Genomic DNA, 23,729 nt, shown 5'->3' with positions numbered 1-23,729 from the left:
TAACGACCGGACGATTACTAAGCCTTTTTCATTATACCATTTGAAGCGATTTGATTTATGATCTTCGCTCTGATATCGATGCTAATTCCGAGCGGAGATCGCATGTGTGTCCGTGTATCGATTATGAAATCTGTTCAGAAACAGATAAAAATCGTGCCCACCCGTTGTCTCAGCCGGAGCATGAAAACGGCCCATTTAAACACTACACACAAATGGTAATCGCGACGACGCATGTGATAGTGGACGCGTGAAGAGATCCAACACGCAGATGAAAACCCATTGCCAGAAGCGGCGCGTGATCGATTGGGCGCGATTCGACGAGGAAACGCCCCAATGTAATCACAACCGCTCGCCCCACTCGCCAACAAAAGATGTGATGAGAGAAAAATGGGCAGACAAACTGCCGATATCATTTTCACGGAAACCGGTCGATCCGGCGGAAGAAATGAGCGGAAAATTGACGCCCGAGAAAACCAAAGCCCAAATGCGAAGCAAATGCGAACCAAAACAATGGTTCCGCCGGTGTTCCGAATTGTTGCACAATCGATCGCTGGAAGATCCCGTGTGGTCCCCTCCCCTCCCCTTGTTGCACTCCCATCACACCCCGGGGTAGGGTAGGTCAGTCTGATCAGCAATCAAATTAATTCCCATTTCCGAACTCCGCCAAGGGAAATTATTGAACAACGAAGCGCACACATAAAACCCCAACCCGGCGCGATGCATTTCGTTGGCGCAGGGAAAACTGAGGCCCAGCTTTGGGCCGGATGAAAATGGTGCTCCGAAAGTGAATGGTCCTATGGCGAAAGAAATGAAAAACGGGCTCATGATGCTGACGCTGGGAAGTGGAATGCAACACAAACAGATTTCGCCTCATTTTCCCAACTTTCTTCCGAGCGGATGAACGTATACGTTCCGGGGTTGACATTTTTGTTTGCTTCCCTCGCACACCAGCACGGTGTCCAGTTGGTTGGGGAGCGGAAAATCGAAAGCCAGCTGGACATCTTCCCGGCCGGTGTCCGATTGTGCGGCACGCGAAAGGTGGCCCCGACGCTGGCCCGACCTCTTATCAACGATTTTCCCTCGGGCCCTCGGGTGGAGCGCAAACCACCATTATTGCAGAAAATGCTGGTGAAGGTGTGAAAAGTTATAATGAACCATTATCTATCCACCGACGATCTTTTTGCCTCGTAATCTTTCCATCAGCGAGGTTTTGTTTTTGCAGGAAAAAAATACGCACACAACTGCGCAACCAATTTTAGAGGATGTTTTTGTTTTCGGTGCAAATTTTGTTCAACGACCTCGTGGGAGGAATTTGACGCTCGGAGCTGGAAAACGGCCGGCATCGAACTGGCGGAGCTGAATGTCGATTAATCATTCGGTAATTTTGCAGTTTCCAACTACCGATTGTTGAAGGATGATTAATTTTTATTAATCGGTGGCCAAAATAAACCGATTTGCTGTTTTACACTAAAACAACCCCTTGAATCTCACATACACATCAAGCTTCCGGACTTCCTTGTTCGAAACATCCCCATCCCTTCATCCACACACCGATGGAGGTACGATCGAGGCGCGCAAATAAACCTGTACAGCCGGCGCCCCGGTACGAGATTGAATCCGGTGCATAATTTCCCTACACATACGAATGTTGCCTCTCACCGAGAGCAGCCGGTTCCACGCGGCGGACTGGCAGGAAAAAGGAAACCCATCGGCCAATGAGCCGTGCGGTCGATTTTAAGACGGTATGATGATAAACATAAAGTCCCTCGTCCACCTTTAAAGCCTCCACCAAGCCGCCCTAACGATCGATCGTCCTACCAAATGACCAGCGCGATCTCGAGTCATTCCGGGCCGGCCGCCAGGGCGGGAAATTAATGTTCATCCCCGGACATAAGCAGCTCGCGCCCCTCGCGCTCGGTTAACTAATGGCCCGTGAAACGCCAATAGGTTTATTTTGTTCAATAGTTCTGGTTTTTTTTCCTTGCGCGAACGAATGACTTCATTGTCTTCGGCCACTTCCGATTGCCTCTTGTCCTTTGGATTTGATGAACAGTTTTTGTGAGACAATTTTTAATTTTGTGGCTAATCTTGATTGATACGTACTGTCCGATGTTTTGCGTTTAAGTTATGCTCCAAGAGTGATGTCGTCATTATTTTGAATAAAAGGTATATAAGACACTCGTCTAATGTCCCAATGCTAATCTTTTATTGGGTGCCAGCACTTTTTTTATTCGAAATGTCTTATTTTACGCTATGAGGCTAAGGATTTCTATTTTCTCTAATATCGCCTTAGAAAATTAACTTTTTGAAGAAAGATACTCTATTTTTTATTCCGTGAAATGCTGTAAAAATGTCCATTTCTCTAACACCTCGCGCATCATTTTCTTTGCACAATTTTTGTTAGTGCAGGAATAATTTTAATAAAGAATAAGACCAAAAATATTGTTAAATTTTTTAACACATTGACAATTTCACATATCCCCTTCAATTTTTTTCCAAATCACCTAATAAGAAAGCAAAACATTATGAAGATTTTTTTTTTTTTTTTTTTTTTTTTTTTTTTTTTTTTTTATTAAAGAGATTTTGCGCCTTAACGGCGACATTCATCTCTAGAAGCATTATGAAGATGCTATAACAGCTATAAACATTCAAACAAAATAAACATAAATCAATTATTCCCAAATCCAAAATGATTTACATATAATTCATATTCTTTTATTACTAAATCTGAACTCAAAATGAACATTTTATGATACTAAATGAACAAAAATTCCATCATCAGAAAATTTTTATAAATAAAATACTGATGATTTCAAATTCAAAAGGTTTTATCTAGGTACAGCCTCATTTTTATTTAGTGATAAAATGCAACGAAATTGTTTTAGAAAAAATCATTAGCTCGTATAAATTATTTGTTATGTTTTTTTTTAGCCAAACTATGGTGCTTTAATTGCCAGTAAGGCACTGTATAACAATGTAATATCATTCGAGCCATATTACAACACCCTTTACAGGAGCGTATTTTTGCTTTCTTGATATTTGATTTACAATCAATCGGATTTTAGAAACAATCACTACCCGTTGCACAATCAAATAATCTCCATTTCGTTTGTTGATGGCCAAAACCCGAGGCACATAAACAAAAAGAAAACACAATCGAAACACAACAAAAAAAATCAAATGACAAACTGGGTGCGAAATATTTGGGTTTCTTTTTTTGTGGTTTAATATTGTCGTCTTCGGGAAACAAACAAGTGTTGAGGCCTCCCGGCGTCTTACGGGATGAAAACGAAAGTGGCCAAGCGAGAAGAAAGAGACGATGGGCGTCGCGAAAACAGACGAGCAACTGCACGGTCTTTCCGATATGTTGTGTTTTGCGTGTACCGGGGAAAGGTGGACACATGTGTGTTTCTGTGTGCATATACGGTGACGTTTCTTAGCACGCGCGCATAAACTGATCATCACCATCCAACCTTCCATCCTCCCGAGCGCCCGGATTGCATTGGAACCGGAAAGCACCAGTTCCGCCACCCGCTGGTAGTAATCGTCTATGCGCCACCACCGGCAAAAACAAACCCCCCTCGACTCGAAGTGCGTGCAAAAGGGAAAGAGTGAAGAAAACGAAAGAAATGGTGCACCCTTGTGATCGGGCGAGTTTTCCCTCTCCTACGGAGCGGGCCCACCGAGGAGTCACGTTAATCCGGTGTCGGTAGGTAGGAACTGGGTGCCACTGGTGCCCGACTTGGGTCGTAAACGAACGTCCGCGGGCGCAAAGGCGGTGGAAAATTTTATTAAAACAAAAACGAACAAGAGGAAAGAAGAAAACTAATTCCCCAACCCCGGCGTCGGCTCCGAATAGTGGAGTCGGTGGGAGAGAGGGTAGATGTTACGCAGAAGAAAATCTATAAAACCCGCCCGGTTTCGGCGAAATGCAGCACACTTTTCCGTGGCCTTCAGCGCGCTCGAGAGTACTTCACGGTGAAGCGGGTGTTGTTCGTGATCGGAGAAAACCCTCGACTTGGTGTTTGTGCGGTTCGCTGTGGAAGAAAGTGAAAAAGGACTTTGCGAACGTTCCAGAAATATAACGGAGTGCATTCGGTGCATTTACTGTGCGAGGACTTTTGAAAGGATATTATGGAATAATGAACAGAAGCGTTAAAATGGTGAACTCCAGCTGTAAAATGTCACAAGCGGCGCTGTTGATCGTCGGTACGTTCGTGTTGGGATCGTTGGCGGGCCTTACGCCGTTGGGTAAAGAGAGACCGCGAACCCTGCAGATGATCGGTGCGACGAACCCTCGCATGCTGCATCGGATCAGTGCCGACCTGCAGCCGGACACGTCCAAGGTGGTGCACATCCAGGTGCCGTACTACATCGATCGGCCGAAAGTACGCACGAAAAAGTTCAAACCATGGATCCCCCGTGGACACCGGTTCGCGACTTCCGGTGGCCATCTGCCGGTGCAACAACTATCGATAGGTACAGCCACTTTTGGTTCACCGTTCCCTCGAGAGATTCCGCTCAAGGGTATTCCGATCGGTGCAACCGGTGAGTTCCTGCAGACGGGGGGAGCGGCTGGTGGTAGCAGTGGTCCCGGACCTTACGATACTCCCTTCGTGCCGGTGATGAAACCGAGCCCCGTCAACCCACTGCACCCACCGGAACGGCCGACACCGGAGATTATGTTCGAACCGATCAGCATCCTCCCGCTGGAAGCGCCCTCGTTCGAGACGCTACGCAATCACGTCAACTTCCTCAAGCAAAAACAACAGGCTTTCTTCGAGGGGCAAGGTCGGGAGTTCGGGTTCAGCGGTGCCATCGTTCCGGAAGAACTGGACTACTTCGGAAAGCACCATGGAGGTGCCATACACAACGGGGATGTAGGCGATGGTGTGGAGGAAGGCGAGCGCAACACCCTTTCGGAGGATGACTTTGGCCAGAACGATCGGAAGTACGATCGGCGGGGAAAGGTTCTGGTGGGCAGCGAGGAAGCGCAGTCGGGTGAGGCCGACTTCTATGACTCCGATGGCAAGCAGTACAGTGACGACGATTTTGAGGATTCGCGCGAAGAAGCGGACCGGGTGGCGGCGTTTGAGCCGAAGAAGGTCTACACTCAGGTGCGCCATCAGGAGACGATACGCCACGTGCCGAGGCGTGAGCAACCGGAGGAGGAAGAGGAAGACTATAACGACGACGGTGCACGAGACAATGAGGATGAGGAAGAGGATGATGAAGGCGAGGAGGGAAGAGAAGAGGACGGTGATGATGACGATGAGGAGGAAGACGACGAGGGCGGCGGCAATCGGGCGTACGCTCTGTCGAAAGGATCGGACCATCACCAACCGATCAAGGAGCGGGTGAAAGAGCATCGGAAAAATATCGTCTACAGCGAGAAGGGACGTGAGGCGCAAAAGTTTGACCACGGTTCGGAGGAGCGATTCGGTGAGTTCGAGCAGAACCAGACGAGCAAACCGAGGCGCGACTCAAAAAAGTCCAAACGAAACCGAATCAAGCGATCAGAACCGGAAGGGGCTAAAACCCCGTCCGACGCTGAGGAACGCTTGCGAAGTGAGGTAGTGGACGTGCTTGCTTATATTATCTTAGGGAATGCTTCCAACATAACCTCACTTCCCCAACCGGAAGCGCTGACCGATCCTCGGGAGCTGCAGGGCGAAGAGTTACTGCGGTTTTTGGATGAGGCGATCCAGAACACAACCCAGTATCTTCCTGAGCCAGCTCTGGAGGGTGGCGAAGTGATAAGCATCGTGTCGCCACCGAGGAACGTCGTGAAGTTCCCGTACTACAACCGACCGGCGTCCGAGATCGACGTCGATTCCGCCCTCCGGTATGCCGAGAACCTGACCACCTTCAGCGGGGGACTGTACGGTAGCAAAGCCGGAGGAGTCGAGTGCAACGAGGTGGATGTGGAGCTGGAGGACGAACCGGAACCGATTGCCGAGGGTGGGTCGGACAATGGTTTCCGACCAATCAAGCGCCTCAAAGGACTGGGTGACAAAATTGACTGTTTGAAGGCGAAACACTTTGGGCGCGAACCGCTTGACAATCCTCTGTTTAGGGAGGAGTTTGTGGGAAGTCCGAGGAAAGCGGGATCCAGTGTGGTGACGCTGCCGCAACAACCCAACCCGGCCGTCGCAGTGTACAATGACGTGATACGACACATCAAGAAGCACCTGGCCAGTCAGCAGCGTAACAAGAACTCCAAGTCGGACACGGACCAGGACACGGTGATGATTGCCGTGCCGAGGGTACTGAACCTGGATGCCGACGGGGACAGCTCGGACGATCGGTTTACGATCGACGTCGGGCGGAGACGGGAACCACGGCTTGCCTTTCCCCAGGCAAACCCGCTTCCAGTCTCGAATCACATCAGCGTTCCCATCTTCGATATCAGCAAGTATGTGCCTCGGTTTATGATGCGCGCGAACGACGATCTCTTCGCCGATGACCTCGAAGACGCCAAGCTGATTCCGCTCCGCCCCCGGCCTACTACACCAGCGCCGTTCGTACCGGTCACGCCACGTCTCAGCACACCGAAGGTGCGTCTTCAGACGTTGGTCAAGACGGCCGAACAGCTGGCCGAAGGGGCAGTCGCCGTAGAGGAGGGAGTGGAGCGGCAACTCACCACGGCACAACCCGTACGGGACGACATTGCCGATGCGTTCGATGATGTGATTACGAAGCGACCGGAACCACCCGCCCCATTGCCACCGATTCATCAGTACAGTGTGGTGGAGCAGGATCCAAAAGATGGCGATCCAGAGCCCACGTTCAACAAGTCGGGACCTCCGTATGCGGCGCTAGCCCTGGAACCGCCGGTAGCGCAGAGCATTCTCAAGCAGCGGATTGCCCCGATCGAGCGGAACCAGCTCGATTTCCACAAGGGCAAGAAGCGATCGCCAAAGATTCCGGCACGCAAGTCCCGAAGGCCTACCGGGGTGACGCGCAAGAAGGTGCTGGTATTCTACCACTGAGCATCCCGCTTGGTATTATGATTTAGTGTATTTATTACTGTTACCTGTAACCCATTACATGTTCAAATGGCTAGTTCCTATTGCAAACTCTTTCAGAGCCTGAATACAAGGAGCTGGTAAAATGAACCGAGCGCCTATACTACCTGATGAGATGTGACGCGCACAGATGCATCTAGAAACTTCCTTAGTGGTAAAGCTAGTAGTGAGGGGAAGTTTTGTTTGGCCAGCGAAAACGTGCCGACTTACTTTCACACCAGCATATAACTAACATTCGGTGTGACGCGTTGACAGGAGGTGTACTATGAGATATTGCCAGCTGTCAAACTGTTGATTGGTAGTGGACTTTCCAATTGAGAATGGTTGAAAGAAAGTGATAGCTGAGCCGGATGATGCTGGCCGACTAACAATCCCAATAGGATGGTAGGAAACTGTAAACAGATAGAGGGAGAAAAGAACTCAAAGGAGAGTTCGCGAGGAAGTCAAGAAAAAAAACAAAGCGCGTTAAGTCGATAGAGAGCTGTAATTTAGTTTTAATTGCGTCGGAACAGAAACAAAATCGAAACCACGCCAATAACCAGGGAGGTAGGAAGGCAAACCCATCACCCGCTAATTGAAGAGAGTCAGATTTCACCCCGCGCGCACCGACCTCGAGGGAATAGACACGGGGAGTGTATCGGATTAATTGAAAGTGAGCCACATACACTCACTCGTTATTGGGCGTTGGGAGGATTCGGCGTCCGAAAAACCCCCTTCTTGCTGTGGGCACACCGTATGGGAGCTGCTTAATAGTACCCAACAACGGCCAGCACGTTTTCCACCTACATTTCCGATTGCACTTTCATGTACCCCAGCGACCCTTACTCCCGGTCCCAATGAAGGTGAATGCAACATTAAAGCTTGATGGACGGGCTTCTATTACGGCCCCCTAAAGGGAAGGTTTAGTGAGAAAGCTCGAGTACAGACTGCATCGTTGACAGATGAAAGGGAAGATAGCTTCGTGCTGGTGAAGAAATCGGTGTTTGTACCCACATGGGCTGGACGATGAGCTTAGCTACCAATTACACACGTTATGCAACAAAATGTATGCAAAAAGAGCCCTGTGAACTAACAGTAAGTTTCGATTAATTGATTATTTGACCCAAGCTGCTGGAGGTTGCAGAGAGAAATTAAACTACGCAATAAGTTAAAGTTAATTTGTATGATGGTCCTCAGTGACCGGATGTAAAGCTTCTTTAATTTTAATAAATACCACCAAACCATTAAGATATCCAAACTACATTGATCAGTTTTTTTCTCTTAAGTCGATCCGAAAACGCTAGTTAGTAATCCAAAAAAATTGCTTTTATACATCTAACGCCGAGAAATAATAAGTATATATTCACATTAATAAATGATGAATGCGCGAACGACTTCTATGAAACGATAAATAAATAAACAAAAGCTAAGAAAGAAGATATTGACGAATGTGCTTAGTGGAGGCTCCATTTTGAGCAAAGTACACCTGCTGGAGTAGCTTGTCTCGGACTTTGCTCTTCGTGGAAGAAAAGACAAAGTTTCCAGCAGTTTGCCCCTGTTGTTGGATTACGAAAACGAGCAACATATTGAAGTATTAAAAGTGAAAATGTATTAGCATTATGATGCCAAGATAAAAACTTCTACACAACAATTACTAAATGAGAATGAAAAATGAAAAACTTACGAATCTTTTTTTTATCCTTGGATAAAATTAAATGATGGGTTGTTTGCTCTTTTGAGTGCATAATAGTCAGTTCAATTGGGTCATATATTGGGGGTTCAATGGATCATATTGGACCAACTGTATGTGCACGTAGAAGGGCTCTTTTACTGTCACAATCATTTGATTGATACCCCCATTTTAAAACAGCTTGTTTCAGTTTTACTCGATTCATACTAAAATTGTTTTTACCTACGAATACAGCGAGTAAAACATCCGGTTTACTATTGAGATGTATTCAATTAGAAAAACTTTGACCTTGGATCGGTTGATGTGTCTATACCATGGTTTACCAAACAGTGTTAAATAACAGATATGAAAGATGAATGGATGCCTTAGAGTCGCATAATGACGTTCTTTTTTGTATGGTTACACGAAAGTGAAGTGAGATAAGTTCCGATGTAAGTAATATGTTTGCCTTGTAATGGAAATTTACTCCCTCGTCTGTGGCATAACATATATGCAGACACGACCAAATGTTTTAAGAAAATCGGTTAGTATTCTTCTTCTTCTTGGCGTAACGACCTCTTGGTCATGACTACCCATTAAGGGTTTACGAGACTTGTTTCCCTGTTGTACGTGGATAGTCAGTCCTCTCGTACAGGGGAGGGTCCGGTCTCGGTTGGGATTCGAACCCACGCCATCGAGGTGGTTGGCCCCGGCGCTCATGGTCCGATTTTCTAACCGGCGCTACCACTCGGCTGTCGCGGACCCCCGGTTAGTCTTATGATCACATTTTAGCACTCAAAAATATAAAGATTCGAATCATAAATATGGCCAACACAAGCATTGACACATCAATTTGAAGAAAGGTAACGAAACATGAAAAAAAACATTGGGGATGCCCATGGCGTAGCGAGGAAACATCACGTCACAGGTATGAGAATCAAATCTCGAGTCTGGCACCCCCCGGTATTATGAACGGCCGCCCACCGATCTATAATATACTGTCTTTCGGTCACAGAAACTCTCTTTGGAGGGAGGCCTTGTCCCACTGGGGGATGTCGTGCCACATCATAATAATGACGAAACATGAAGTGCATAAAAATTACACACGCTATAAAAACAAATGTATGCGAATAGAGTCCCATAAAGAGCAAGTTTTAATTAATTGATTATTTGATCACAAGATATTGGAGGTTACTAGCGTTCGTTAATGCCGCGAAAGATTAAACTACGCAATCAGTTACCATAAGCGTGCTTGGTGGTTTTCAGTGAAACAATATAAAGTTTCTTTAATTTTAATAAATGCTACCAAACCATTAAGATATCCAATTCAAAATCAAATAGTCTTCCTTTATGTCATCAGTTCATCCGAAAACGCTAGTTACTAATCAAAATAATGTTGTTTAATACACCCAAAACCAAGTAATTATTCACATTGATAAATCATTAGAGCACCAACGAATTCTTTAAAGTAAAACACTAAAACAATACATAATATTTAATATCATTTATGTCAATATTCCAACGCAGATAGTTTTATTTACATTCGATTCATGACGAGTTTGTTTTTGAACCATCGAAAACTACTGAAGAACGAAGAAGGAAAGAAGAAACCATTTTCCTGTACAGTACGGTTTGAACTCAGCATCCGGAAACGATATCAACAACACTTTTATTCACGAGCATTATAATAAGCTATTTGTCGTAAACAATATTTGTGAGTTGAACAAGTTATAAACACAAAAAGCGTAGTGTATATACTTCCTCGAAGTTTGCAATACGTTCTACAGTGTTCAGGCCAACAAGTTCGCTTTATGCTTCCATAGCTATCATTCAACATAACAATCTAACGCATTTGTTAAAACGGCGCCATTAAAACTCACGAAACCTGCTGAGCAAACAAATAGCTTTTATTAACAACGTATAAAACCGGGTCGAAAACTGCTCATTTATAAGTTATACCTCATCTGCGTTGTACTAAAAACAAAGTCATAATGAAGTTTGTCATCGTCCTTCTAGCTTTCTTTGCGTTGGCCAGCATCCAGGCACGCCCTCAGCGAGTAGATGATTCAACGGGGCTTACCTTTGGAGAGGAGACTATTGGCGACTTAAAAATTGGCGAGGAGAACATTGGCGACATGCGTGAACTATTGGACACCAACCAAGAAGCAAGCAAGATTCCCGTGAAACAAGTTGTAAAAATTGTTGTAAAAGTAGTAAAATTGCTCATGGATTTCTTCGAAGATGATTGAATGAAGGTACACCAAATACAACCATTGAATTGAATATTCCATTAAACAATATAAAAAGTATAGTTTCGACTAGTATAGTTTTAATGTTTCGAATAATGTTAAAAGGTGAGCCACTTTCCATTGGATGCCGATCTACAGCGTATAAATCTGGTATCGACAAAAGTCTATTATGGGTTATAGTGTTGTCCATAAACACATATTCAATCTGAAATCTATCTATCCTGCGAGAATCAGTCCAGCTTAGACTTTAAAGCTAAGAGAGCATCACCGTAGCACAGTGAGGCAGGCTTGTGCGACATTGTCCTTGGTTTTTTTTGTATATACTAGCTTATTTGCCCGGTTACACGGGCACTATGATTTTTTTATGTGGAAACTATCTTCTAGGAAGTGGAATATGAAATTTTAGTCAAATTCAACATTTTATTTCAAGTCCAGTTATCACTTGTTCACTTGTCGTCCAAGTCACTTGCCGAACCATTTAAATCGATATTGTACGACTTCATATTTATCTTAGCAAGATTTGAAATATTTATTGCTAAGAAATGTGGATCAATTAAATCCTTCAGTTTCCTCGTGTTTGTCCATCGGAGTGAGCTCTGGATTTCGTTCTGGTTGATTTGTAAATCATGGCGATATTTTTGTTTTGTGTGTGACTGTATTTTATATGAATTTGTGTTTTGTATGTGTTTCGAAGCACTTGAAGATTCGTGTATTGGAGAAAACATTTCTAAGGAAATTCGCCATCACTTCTGTTGGTGGTGCATTTTGTTTTTCTTTGTTTTTTGTTAAATTATACGAAGACCATTGCTAGTTACCCGGTGTTGAGTATTTACTTGACTTTTTTTTACTTGACTCTATTGAACGTATTTCATAAGGCTCTTGCCTGATGCCGCGCGAAAATTTTAAATTGCTTCAAAACTCACTTTCAACATGAAAAGTTTTTTTGTTAATCCAAGTATCTTTACTCTATCCTAAATCAAGCTAGTTGCTATGGCAATCAATGCTATGTAACTGTCGGTACTTTTTGTCAGAAGTAAATACGCTTCGATATTTTTGTTCATGCTTCATATTTGTGGAAAAACTGAAAATACTCAACATTCGTGGCAAGTTAGTGACTTCAAACCGAGAACCAAGCGCATCAGGACCGATCATGAAGACGCTAATTCAGTTATTCTGTTGCGAGATTGTTGGTTTGGATAGTTTTCCCTATTCCAGGTTACTGGTTGGATAGCACACTTGCATGCAAATTGAGATTGCGTGCAACATGAGATTGTACAACTTGTAAGCGCACTTTGCTAAATTTTATAATTTATAGATAGAAGATAGAAGAAGATAGATATAGATAGATATAGAAGATAGATAGATAGATAGATAGATAGATAGAAGATATACGGTGTCCAGAATACTTCCATACACTCATTCCATCGAGCCGTAGTGGCCTAGATCTTTAAAAGCACGCATTCTCGCACTACTTCGAAGATTGTTTATTATTGGGGAACCTTACGTAATTTTTGTATCGAACCTGTAGAAAGTTCAGGAAGATTTATTGGTTTGATAACCGAAGTAGAACCAGCCCAAGTCGCTGTATTAGCCATGAATGAGTAATTAAAGCCATTAAGGAACGAACATGACAAAAATCAAAAAGTTGTTTACGTAAAATGGCCCCTGGTGGCTCAAAAACACCACGTGCAATGTACTTATACAAGACCAACGCCAAGCTGTCTAAAAAGCGTCGTATTCGACGGAATTTTACAATTTTTTTTTTTTTAAGTATTAACCGAGAAAGCCCGGGATAAGGCCTAATTAGGGAGGAAATGCCCTAAGAACAAAAAAGTCACTAAGAACAGGTTGGCTCTAACAATACGGCAACGTCCGTCATACCTTAATAAATAAATAAATAAATAAAATTTTGTAAAAGCAACTACCTAGCATAGTTTCGCTACACACTGACAGTGCGTTTGCCTCTTCTAACGCAATCTACTCGTCCTGTAGCATTCTCAGTGTGTGAAATCGAGCTTTCGCGTACTCTTACAATTGGAGTCTGTCTAACTTATTGTCACCAATAGATCGTGATAAACTACTATGATGATGTAAGGGGGTCCTTTTTGCGTCTAGGTAAGCTCAGAGCTCCCTCCGTCCTGCATATTTTATAAAAGATAGTTTATGCCACAACAACATTTTGAAAAAAACCTAATGTAAAAACTCATTAGCATCGTGACATCAAGACAAAAATAGCTGTAATTATTTTCCAAAAACATCTGCTTATCCTCAAAGACATACAATTTACATCTAACAGTCATTCCATCTCGAATGAGTTAATCCGGTCAAATGGAAGTAGTGTCATACATAAATGAAAATACCAAATATAAAAGAACAATTTAACGAATATGTACTAAAGACTGTAAAATATTGAGTCTTAGAAGATAGTTTTTCGTGATAGAGAAAGAAGTGAGATAAGTTCCGATGTAAGTAAGATGTTTGCCTTGTAATTGAAATTTACTCCCTCGTCTGTGGGATAACAATTCTTGCTCTTACTCAATCAATCAATTCAATTCATAGAACAATTCTACAGCATCTTAACACACGTCATCAGATGCTTATGTTGTGCCATCTCTGAGATATTGCGGTATCTCAGTAGGGGGGAAGATGTGTGGTATTGTTCTTTCAATATTCATAACAAAGGCAATATTTAATGCAATGGTTGTATTTGGTGTACTTTCATTCACTTATTTGTCCAAGAGGGATTTTACTACATGTACAACAAGTTCTGCAAGTTTTTTCAAGGAAATTTTGCTTGCTTCCTGGTTAGTTCCCAATAGTTCACGCAACTGGCCGATGTTTAAGTCATCAATAGTCTCCTCTCCAATGACAAGCCCCTTCGAATCCTCTTCTTGCTGAGGGCGTGCCTGGATGCTGGCCAACGCAAAGAAAGCTAGAAGGACGATTGCAAACTTCATTATGACTTGGTTTTTAGTACAATGCAGATTAGGTACAACTTGTAAATGAGCTGCTTTCGACCCGGTTTTATATGTTGTTAATAAAAGCCATCCCATTTGTTTGCTCAGCAGGTTTCGTGAGTTTTATTGGCGCCGTTTTAACAAATGCGTTAGATTGTTATGTTGAATGGTAGCTTTTTAGCGTAAAGCACATGTGCTGGTCGGAACGCTGTCGAACCTATTGAAAACCTCGTGGAAGTATATAGATTACGCTTATTTTATAATGTTTAACTCACAAATATTGTGCACGACAAATAGTTTATTGTACTGCTCGGGGATAAAAAAATGTTGATATCGCTTCCGGATGCTGGGTTCAAACCGTACTGTACAGGAAAATGGTTTCTTTTTACCTTCGTCGGTCTCCAGTCCGGCGGATGTTTTATTCAGTTTCCAAGTTATCGTACTAATAAAGGTGTGTTCTTATAAAGTCATTCATTCAGTTTATGCATAATTGAAACGCGTTTGGTAAAACAAATGACGAAGGTATAAAAAGCAGATGCCTATACTCGTGGTTTTCGATGGTACAAAAACAAATTCGTCATGGATCGAATGGAAAAAAGATCTTCTAGCTGCGTTGGAATATTGGCATAAATGATATTATTGTCATAGCAGCATGTTTTACCCTGCACCCAGTTGGATAGCCTCGACCCAACTGGCCGAGGCGGTCTTGCCTGCTGGGTAGTGTAGAATTGCAGGCCCGGAGTCACCTTCGCCTGGTTCCCAGCAGCTGCGACCGCACTAAAACGTTCCCTGCCTATATTCCGCTCCCTGGAGACCTTCTTTAGAAAGACTGCTCCAAGATATCCTTGCTGCGGTGCGCTGGCGCGGGCGGGGAAGCTACGCGGTTGGGCATCTCGCCGTTACCCTCACGCCTGCTCCTACTGTGTTCCTGATGGGGGTTGCGACGATATCCCGACGACGTTTGACGATCGTCTGCATGTTGGAGCGGTCCGCCAACGTTGGGCATCAGTGCAATCAGGACGTTGGTTGTACGATACGCCTTGTTGCAGATCTGATCCAGGTGTTCAACGTGGTACTGTTTTCGACTACTCTACGCCAAGATACTTAAACGACTTCATCGATCGGATCACTTGATCCCCAGTACGCAACCTTCCAATCTTCATCTGGTGGTGGCTGCTGAAGATGAGGTATCCGATCTTGTTGTGTGCCACCTCGAGATCGAATCCCTTCATCCACTCCTCTATTGGCGACATATTTCTGCTGACCGTTGTGTTCACTTGGAAGACTGTCCGCCCCATCACTGTTAAGGTGATGTCGTCCGCAAATCCGATAATATCCGGTTGGAGGCCAACTAGTGGCAGCCGCAGGAGGTCATCGTACATAACGTTCCACGCGGTTGGTCCTAGAACCAAACCCTGCGGCACGCCTGTAGACACCATACGCGTCTCTCGTCCGTTGCCTGTCTCGTAAATAAGTTGACGGTCCCGGAAGTATGAACGAATCCGGAGAAGAAGATACGGTGGTACTCCTCTCCTTTCCAGTGTTCCTCCGACGGCTGTCCAGCTTGGCGTGTTGAAGGCATTCCGATCGACCACCGTTACCATGTACTTTGCCCAGAGTATTGAGGAGCCAAATCGGTAGCTAAGGGGACGGCTTACCACTCTTCGGTATCAACACCAGACGCTGCTCCTTCCGCTTCGCCGGAATTGTCCCTGCATCGAAGTAGTGCTGATACATTCGCTTGAAGATTTCCGGAAAGACTTTAATTGCCGCCGAAACTGCAACGTTTGGAATGTTGTTTTCTCCCGGTGCGCTCTCCGGATAAAGGTGTTTGGCGATGTTGATCCACTCCTCGTCGGTAACCGGTCATTCCATTGGCGAACGCTGTGGGAACAATTCGTCGACTATTGCTCTTAGTTTATCCGAGTCCCGCTCCTATAGTTGACTTGCTCCTATAGTTGACTGCGCCACGACATCACCAGCCGATAAGTAGCTCCCTAAGGGTTGCTGTCCACAGCCTCCCGTTTTTCCTCAAAGCATTGTCACATGCTTTGCCGAATGGCTAGCAGCATAGCCGTCTTTGCTGCTCGGTATGCTGGTCGTCGTTCATTACTCAGCTGCTGGCAACAAATCTTGTGTATAACTGTACAAAAGAAAAATACTTGTAATTTTTTTATGCTTTTATTATGGATTCCAGGCCTTTTTAATCTGTCCACCGGCGCTCCAGCTGTTTGTGTGGATTCATTTTTGGTCATTCAATTTCAATTGTACGGCATTTCGCGAAAAAAATAGTAAAGATCTGAAACTTTCACAACTTGATTGTTACTATTTACTAAAACTACTAAAAGTTTTAGTTTCCGGCTGACACCACTAGAGGCGTCACAGTAGCGCGCTTTCTTTGGTATAATTTAGTTATGGTCAGACTTTAACTAGCGTATTCGGATTAACTTGGGACAGAGAAAAATACTATTCGATTTAAAATGGATATATTAATAACTTGGTAGCATTTATTAAAATTAAAGAAACATTACATCGTTTCACTGAAAAACATCATGCAGGCTTAATTTAACTTATTTAACCCGTTTAACCCTTATCAAGAAAGCCCAATTTTCTCTCTAGAGTTAATTTTTATGCTCCTGATCATGAGATTGGTCCTAGCCGTAAGCTATGGAGATATATTTAAGCTAAATAAATCTTTTTTTTTCTTTTTCCATATGAACACGGCAGTTTTTTATTTTTCCATATTAACACGACATCCGAGCGTTTACACCGGTTAGATAATCAACCCACGAGCTCCAAGGCGCTTCCCCCCTCGGAGTCGGATCCAATCCCAACCGAAACAGGGAGGACCCAACAAACCCGGATCGTACCACGTACAATTAAGAAAAAAATAAAGTAAGCCCTTAGTGGTGTAGGTATGACCGAAGATGATAATTACACCAAGGAAAAAAAACGAAGATAGATTAAAATATGCAGAATATGACAAGGTTCGGTTATGAGGTTCGGAAGTTCAAATTTTCTAAGCCAATCAAATTATAGTAGTGATTACTACTACATGACTCATTATCATGCACTGGATGTATAAATTTGAATACTCTAACTTGAACAACAAACTGACGAACGTACTTAGTGGATACAAATTATTAACGTATTGCATAATTTTATTACTATCCTTACTCTATTTCTAAGCCTGATATCTTGCAATGGTTTTCATGTTAATTAGACAATTCTTGCCGAAAAAATGGAAAACCCCATCCAAAGGAGATACATAGGAACACCTAGGGAGAAACATTACACAAACAAACTGTGTAGCGTTTGACAATATGACAATACGTCTGCTGATGAGAACCGGAGGCGGTACATTGGCAAACAGATTTGTTCAACTAAGTGTGTCACTCGGTCGAAAACAACTTGCAAAACATAAGGGTCATTGGACTGACTAGACCTGCTGAACAAACAAATGAAAAAATTGGCCGTATTAGGTTAGATTTAGACTTTTCGGGATTTGGATATATTGGGGGTATAAAAGCAGCCTCAAATGCAACCGATCTGCAAGTTGAAGTTGAACAAATTGAAGCTGCATATAAGCTATTTTGAATAAATTGTCATCATGAAGTTTACAATCGTCCTTGTAGTCCTCTTTGCGGTTGCCTGCATCGAAGCTCGCCCTCATCCGGCCGAAGAAAACGATGCTGCAACGCAGACCAGCGCCGAGGAAAGTGATGCCGCTGTGAAGACTGAAGCAAAGGCTTCAGGAGAAGTAAAAATCGACCCGGCAGCCTTTGATGAGCTAATTTCAGAGCTCGAAAAGACCCCTGGAGGTCGTAGGTTTCCCTGGGCACAAGTATTGGGAGGTGTTGCACAGGTGGTATTTGACGCAATTTTTGGTTAAGAAAATTCTGTACTGTTACCATAATTATACTCCGAAGATCGAGTAGTGCATCAAATAAAAGAGTTGAATTGAATATTTTAAATAACACAGGAATAATATTTTAGAATATTGCATGAAATGCTGATTTTGTTGTGGGATTTTGAAAGAAATTATTCAGTCCCGATACAGTTTCAGAATAGGATACAGTTACCGGCACGGTAAAGTACCCACCTCGAAAGTTTTTTATTTTGCTCAATAGTAATTTAATGTTTATTCTGTATACAAATGCAAGACGATTTAAATTTTATTCTGCTGTATGTTGTTGTAAGAATTTCAGTAAAATATTCCATAATTTCAACGATATTTTAGGTATAGCACCTGTTTCTGTAGATTTTTCGCCATCATCTTTCATGTCCATACCAACACTAGCCATTGGAAGCGTTTCAACTTTATCATCTGTCAAGCTACTACCACCGTTAGATTATTATATTTGAAAACGCCTCGAAAAAGTTTTCTTTTATATACTAAGGCTAGTAGAAGAGCATTTTACCATGTCGATTGTTTCGCATGTACCAACAAACCGCATTGCTTTGCAATGTTACAACTGTTTGTTTATGCATGTGTCTTTTCCAGCATTTATCACCGCTATTGGCAAATTAAACGCCAGTTTGACACAATCATGTCTCTTGCACACTGGCTCACTGTAACCAGTTTGCCAATGTTACAGTGGAAGGAAATTTCTAGAATGTTTACTATGAATATCTCAGTAGATTTTTCCCTTTGCATACGTGCATCTCCTACATCTGCAGATAAATCACTCTGATTGCGTACCTTCAGTATATTCTGTTAAAAAGGAGAACTGCAACTGGTGATACTAGAATACTAGACTACTTGTTAGATAAACATTGAAATCAAATTGTGGATCCAGGAAGTTTAATCCAGCAATGTGATGTTTGAACTTTGAAAACGTTTGGGCAAGTGTTCAGATAGTTTCCTGTTCATATACACTCACTTCCTTCGTAGACACAATCAAGCGACCATTCTTTTAGCTAGAAATTACGCAACAGTTTCTCGACGTTATGAATAAAGGTATTTTCGCAAGATTTGCGAAACCCGCTGCGTAAACAAACGATCCGGGCGTCCCGATTCTGTCTGGTTCGATTCAAACTCTCTGCTTTTCTCTCTTGTCTTTTGGGATATAACAGCGGTAACGAATGTAGCTGAGCCTACAAGTTTGGCCTGATCCTAGCTGCATCATACAACAAGACAAACATGAAGTTTGCGATCATCCTTCTTGCCTTGTTTGCGGTTGCCAGCATTGAGGCCCGCCCTCATTCAGCTGAAGGAACGGGATCCAGCGCTGAGTCACCGAAGAGAATGGCGCTGCTGTGAAAGCAGAAGCAGAGACATCCGCCGAGGTTACTATTGACGCTAAGGTCTTCAATCGTGAGGGAAGGGCATTCCCATGGAAACCAATTTTGGATTCCATTCGTAACATGACACCAGACCAGATCCATTTTTAGGAAGTATTCGAAAACCATAAAGAAAGTCGGAAGGTTGTTAGGAAAAATTAGTATGCTCGAAGATACTACTGTGTCCAAAAAGTAAGGTGCAATTGGTGCTCAAACTGGGCGCGTCAAAGGTATTGGTGGATTGTTATTTTTTTATTGTTGCTATATGTGTTTTTGATTTTTACAGCAAGTTTCATGTAAAAATATTCATCCATATTTGGACAGTATACAGAACATCACACTGATCGTTAAATAAAGATTCCCGAAAATGGAAATTCCTCCACCAAACACAAGAATATGTTGGACGAAAGAAACTTTTTCAAAGTAAATTTCACCAGTGCTAACATTTAACGTGCATTAAAATAAAATGGATAAACCTACTTCGTTGATAAGATAAAATTTATCCATGATAATGGAATTAAGTAAATTGTATTGTAAATACACATCAGATTAGTGCTTCAACAAAATTGCTGGTACTTGATAAACATAGAAAGGGTTAGCAGAAGTAGATGTAATAATGATATTTGAACAGTCTAACTCTTCCGATGAAATTTGGACATGACTTACTACAGCTACAATCCAAAACACTGGATCGTACTCTATATGATGATTTCTGATAAATTTGCTTACTTCCGGAAGTCTTGACAGAAAGAACAGCAACTTTGGCATAATCTCTTCACTGATTTTGAGGCAAGGTATTGCATTCTATGGAAGTTTAGGGACCTTAAAACAATTGAAATATACTGTAATATGCTTCAAAACGAAATAAAGTACTCGTCGGCGGCCAGCTTCAAATGAGCTAAAACATCCATAGTTGGTCACGATATCGCGATTGCCCGAAAACATATTTTACAGGAGCTTTGAACCGTTGCGTTTAAAAGACTGGCCACGATCGACGATTTTGTATAACAATGTGTTTTTTTCTAAGTTTACTTAACTATAGGACCAGTTGAAGCTAACTTCTACTCAAAAAGAACGGATTGATTACACCATTTTTCCTTCTACTTGTCGTTACGGTCTCTATTGCAATGTGGGGTCCCGCCGTACGGGCCGTGGCCAGACCAAGGCTTCCAAATGGTATTTATCATTTCTCCCACAAACAAAAAAAGTCAAAAATTCAAATCAGCTTAGTTCGGTGGATAGGAAATGTCTCACAACATCAAACAAGTTCGTTCCGCGATGAACCTGAGAGAACGAACAAATAACCAAGCGTAGTTGTGTACTATTTTGGCAACGATGGATTTAATCTAATTGATAAACCTATCAAACTTGTCTGCACACAAAAGAAACTGCTCTTGTTGTTTTCAACAGAAAGTTGCATGAAAAAGCGTTAATGGTGATTGACGCAGTTTTTGGTTAAGAAATTTCTGTACTGATACCATAATTTAAGCACCAAAGAACCAAAAGTACATCGAATAAAAATGTTCAATTGAATATTCTTGATTTGCTATTGGTGAAAGATGGAAGAAATTACTACAATTGTCTTTCGGCTGTATCCTTAAACGTGAATGTTATCGCTGCAACTCATGTAAATGCAATTCACAAGTGTGAGTCACCTTGCACGGCGTGGCAATCCCTAACCATGGTCGGACTCTCTCCTATACGAAAGAACCGACTGCCCTCGTACGCAAATGGAAAAAGTGTAGATAGTTTCTACAGCATTCAAAATATCTATCTTCTGATCTAATTCAAAATATCCAAAGCTTGTCCAATTTAGCAAGCATTTACTTATTTCCCTTAATATAAACGTTGGTATAGAATGATTCTTCTAACCATAAGTACTATATGCGATACTCAAAAATGCCTATCTAGCGGCGGATAAATTATCAGCTACATGGATTTTGGGGAAAACAATCTTTTTGAACACAGACACTAAATGCAAAAAATAGAGTTTTGGAGATGTATGCGTGGACGGCAGGTTCCAGAATGGCTGGCTGCAAAATTTGTTGTGTTTGTAACCAAGACTCCCAATAACTGCTGAGCAAAGTTTCTTTGGCTAGATTTCCTATCTTTACTTCAAGTTTAGCGATCATACTCCTAGCACTCATTGCAATTGCCTGTATCTAGGCCCGGCCTCAATCGGTAGAAGAAGAAGCTGCCGTGGCAGAGGTTAGTACCGAGTCAGCCGAAGAAAGTGATGCTGCCGTGTAGGATGAAACACAGGCTTCAGCAGAAGTCAAATTTGACATGGTGGCTTTAGGCAATATGGTTACAGAATTCGAAAACAATGACGAAGATAAACTGAAGGACGGAGATTCTCCTGAGACAATCTTATAAAATCCGTTGCAGTTTATGTTTATGTTATTAGATGAAGATCATGGAATACACTTGGAATAAATGCAATGTGAAGTAATGAATGAAATGTCAATTTGGTTATTGGATGCTGAAAGAAATTATATAACTCTTCTAGAATTAGTTCCCAGTTTAGAACTATTTGCTGAAGACGAGTAATGATTTTTGTTGATTAGTAAGACTTCACTCGAAATGTAACGTGTTTTAAGTTATAATTTCCAATAAAATTTGCAATAGTATTTTATAAGCTTTACATATCAAGACACATTGGAATTATGCTTAGGTAGGTGAAAAGATGAAATACTCCTGCTAATCTGCTAGCGGAGGCAAGCATCCTAACTAGTCAGCAACAGCTGTTCGTTGCTGCCTGCTCCAGTTAAAAGCCGTTCCTCAGTTGTGTGATTTAATACTTTCGATTAGCATAAAACATTGGCTAGAATTGTAATCCGGGATCGACGTAGTAATACCGCGATTGGCGTTCGACATTCTACAAATTAAAATAATCGGCGAATAATTGACGGCCAGGAACAGAGGTCGTCATGATCCGCTCGCGGTTGACGTTGTTAGGTATGAAAATGGGTCGCCTTTGAAACGAAACTGCATGCGAAACCACTTCCAGACTGCTATAAACGGGAATGCGGGATAAAAACATCACCAGTCCACAGGTGTGACCGCGTATGTCATTTCAAATGCTAATCTTTTGTGTTTTTTTTTTTTTACTTTTCGCCATCCGCTCGATTAGTGAACGATTTCCCATCATCTCAAGTTCCACTCAATAATGTTATGATTGCGATCAGTTTGTCTTCCATCTTTTTCTTCCACAACACCCCTATTGTTGATAATAACCACGGAACGCGACCACGATGCGGCGTGTTTCAATGATCACGACGACGCATATGATGATGATTGTGGTGAAGGAGGAGGTGGTGGTGGTGATCGCTCGCATACCTTGATCGATGAATATTGTTTTCAATCCGATTAATCGCCATCGGAATTGTTACGCGATTTATTCATAAAAAAGCAGCTGTTCACACTGCGGCCGTCCCGTTCCGTTCGGTTCAGTTCCGACGTTATGCAATCCTAATTTCCTATCATTTTACTTCCACCCATCGGATCGTGGCTGTACGGGTGAGAGTGTATGTGTATGTTACAGTTGGTGTTACAATGGGTGTTACAATGCAACGTCGCACTAACCAACTCACCTTAAAAGTCACCACCAGCCAAAGTGCCGACATTGCGGGTCGTAAAGCACGCGTCTTAAAAATAATCATTCGCAATTGTAGAGCAATTTTTGAGTCTTTCTGTACCTTTTGCGCGAGCAAATACACCTATATGCGCACATAACGGAACGACGCAAAGCACGTGCGCGTGATTTTTCTTTTCTTCGCACGCCTTGTTTTCCTTCCGCCAGCTTTTACTTTAGTCCCAAATTTTATGTCATCGATAAACTTTCTTCGCCACAGGGAAAATCGATGGTCATAGTATTCTTCAAATGTCGTTGTAATCATGATCCATCACCGGAGGTGGCTTCCTTGATTACGCCCGTTTCCAAAGTGATCAGCTTTGTTGCAAAGTTTATTAATTTTTTTTTTTTTTGAATAAAAATGCGTGTTTATTTAATATAGTTCAAATCATTCCACATTTTGAACAATTTTAGTTACAAAAGATACCTACACGTAATTTAAAAAAATGTATCTTATGGCTAAAAAAAAAATTTGACAGAAAATATAGACCAGCTTGACTTCCTTATTTGAGTTTTTAGTTATTTAAAGAGGTTATGTCTTGAATAAACAAGTTTTGGAGCAACAAATATATGCTCTAATCATTTTCACCTTCACCAACAGTGGCAACCGCTGATCCAAACATTTTTTTATGGAGGAGTAAAAATGCGGAAAAGCCTATGAACTTCCCGCCAAGCCGAGAAAACAATCCCGAGCACGAAACAGTTCGGAGACGTTTAAGTAACTACAAAAAAATGCCGCCAGGTTTATCGGATCCGATCGTTCCATCTCACGGACAGGCGGATGTGCAAAACCGACATCGGCGACCAATCCTCCACGCAAACGCAAACATCGCACGGCGGCGCGCTCCGGAAAGGAGCACCCGAAGCCAGGGCACGCTTTGGCAGGGGCTACTAATTATAAATGCACATCACCGAGAGATCGAAGCCGTT

The 23,729-nt window shown here is 42.6% G+C and overlaps 1 protein-coding gene across 1 annotated transcript; it reads left to right on the top strand.

Moving 5' to 3' along the window:
• The first annotated feature begins 4,160 nt into the window (after positions 1-4,160).
• LOC131294585 (uncharacterized) lies at positions 4,161-6,992 on the top strand. The gene has a single exon (XM_058322630.1). It carries the CDS (start codon positions 4,161-4,163, stop codon positions 6,990-6,992), a length of 2,832 nt encoding a protein of 943 aa, XP_058178613.1.
• Positions 6,993-23,729: the final 16,737 nt, after the last annotated feature.

The sequence above is a fragment of the Anopheles ziemanni genome, chromosome 2 (genome assembly GCF_943734765.1).
Source record: "Anopheles ziemanni chromosome 2, idAnoZiCoDA_A2_x.2, whole genome shotgun sequence".
Lineage (NCBI taxonomy): Eukaryota > Metazoa > Arthropoda > Insecta > Diptera > Culicidae > Anopheles > Anopheles ziemanni.
The sequence above is the reverse complement of the archived record's forward strand: the minus strand, read 5'-3'. Positions and strand labels throughout refer to the sequence as shown.

Bases quoted from the DNA above. Each gene is read 5' to 3' on its own strand.
- LOC131294585 (XM_058322630.1), top strand. From the start codon at position 4,161: ATGGTGAACTCCAGCTGTAAAATGTCACAAGCGGCGCTGTTGATCGTC.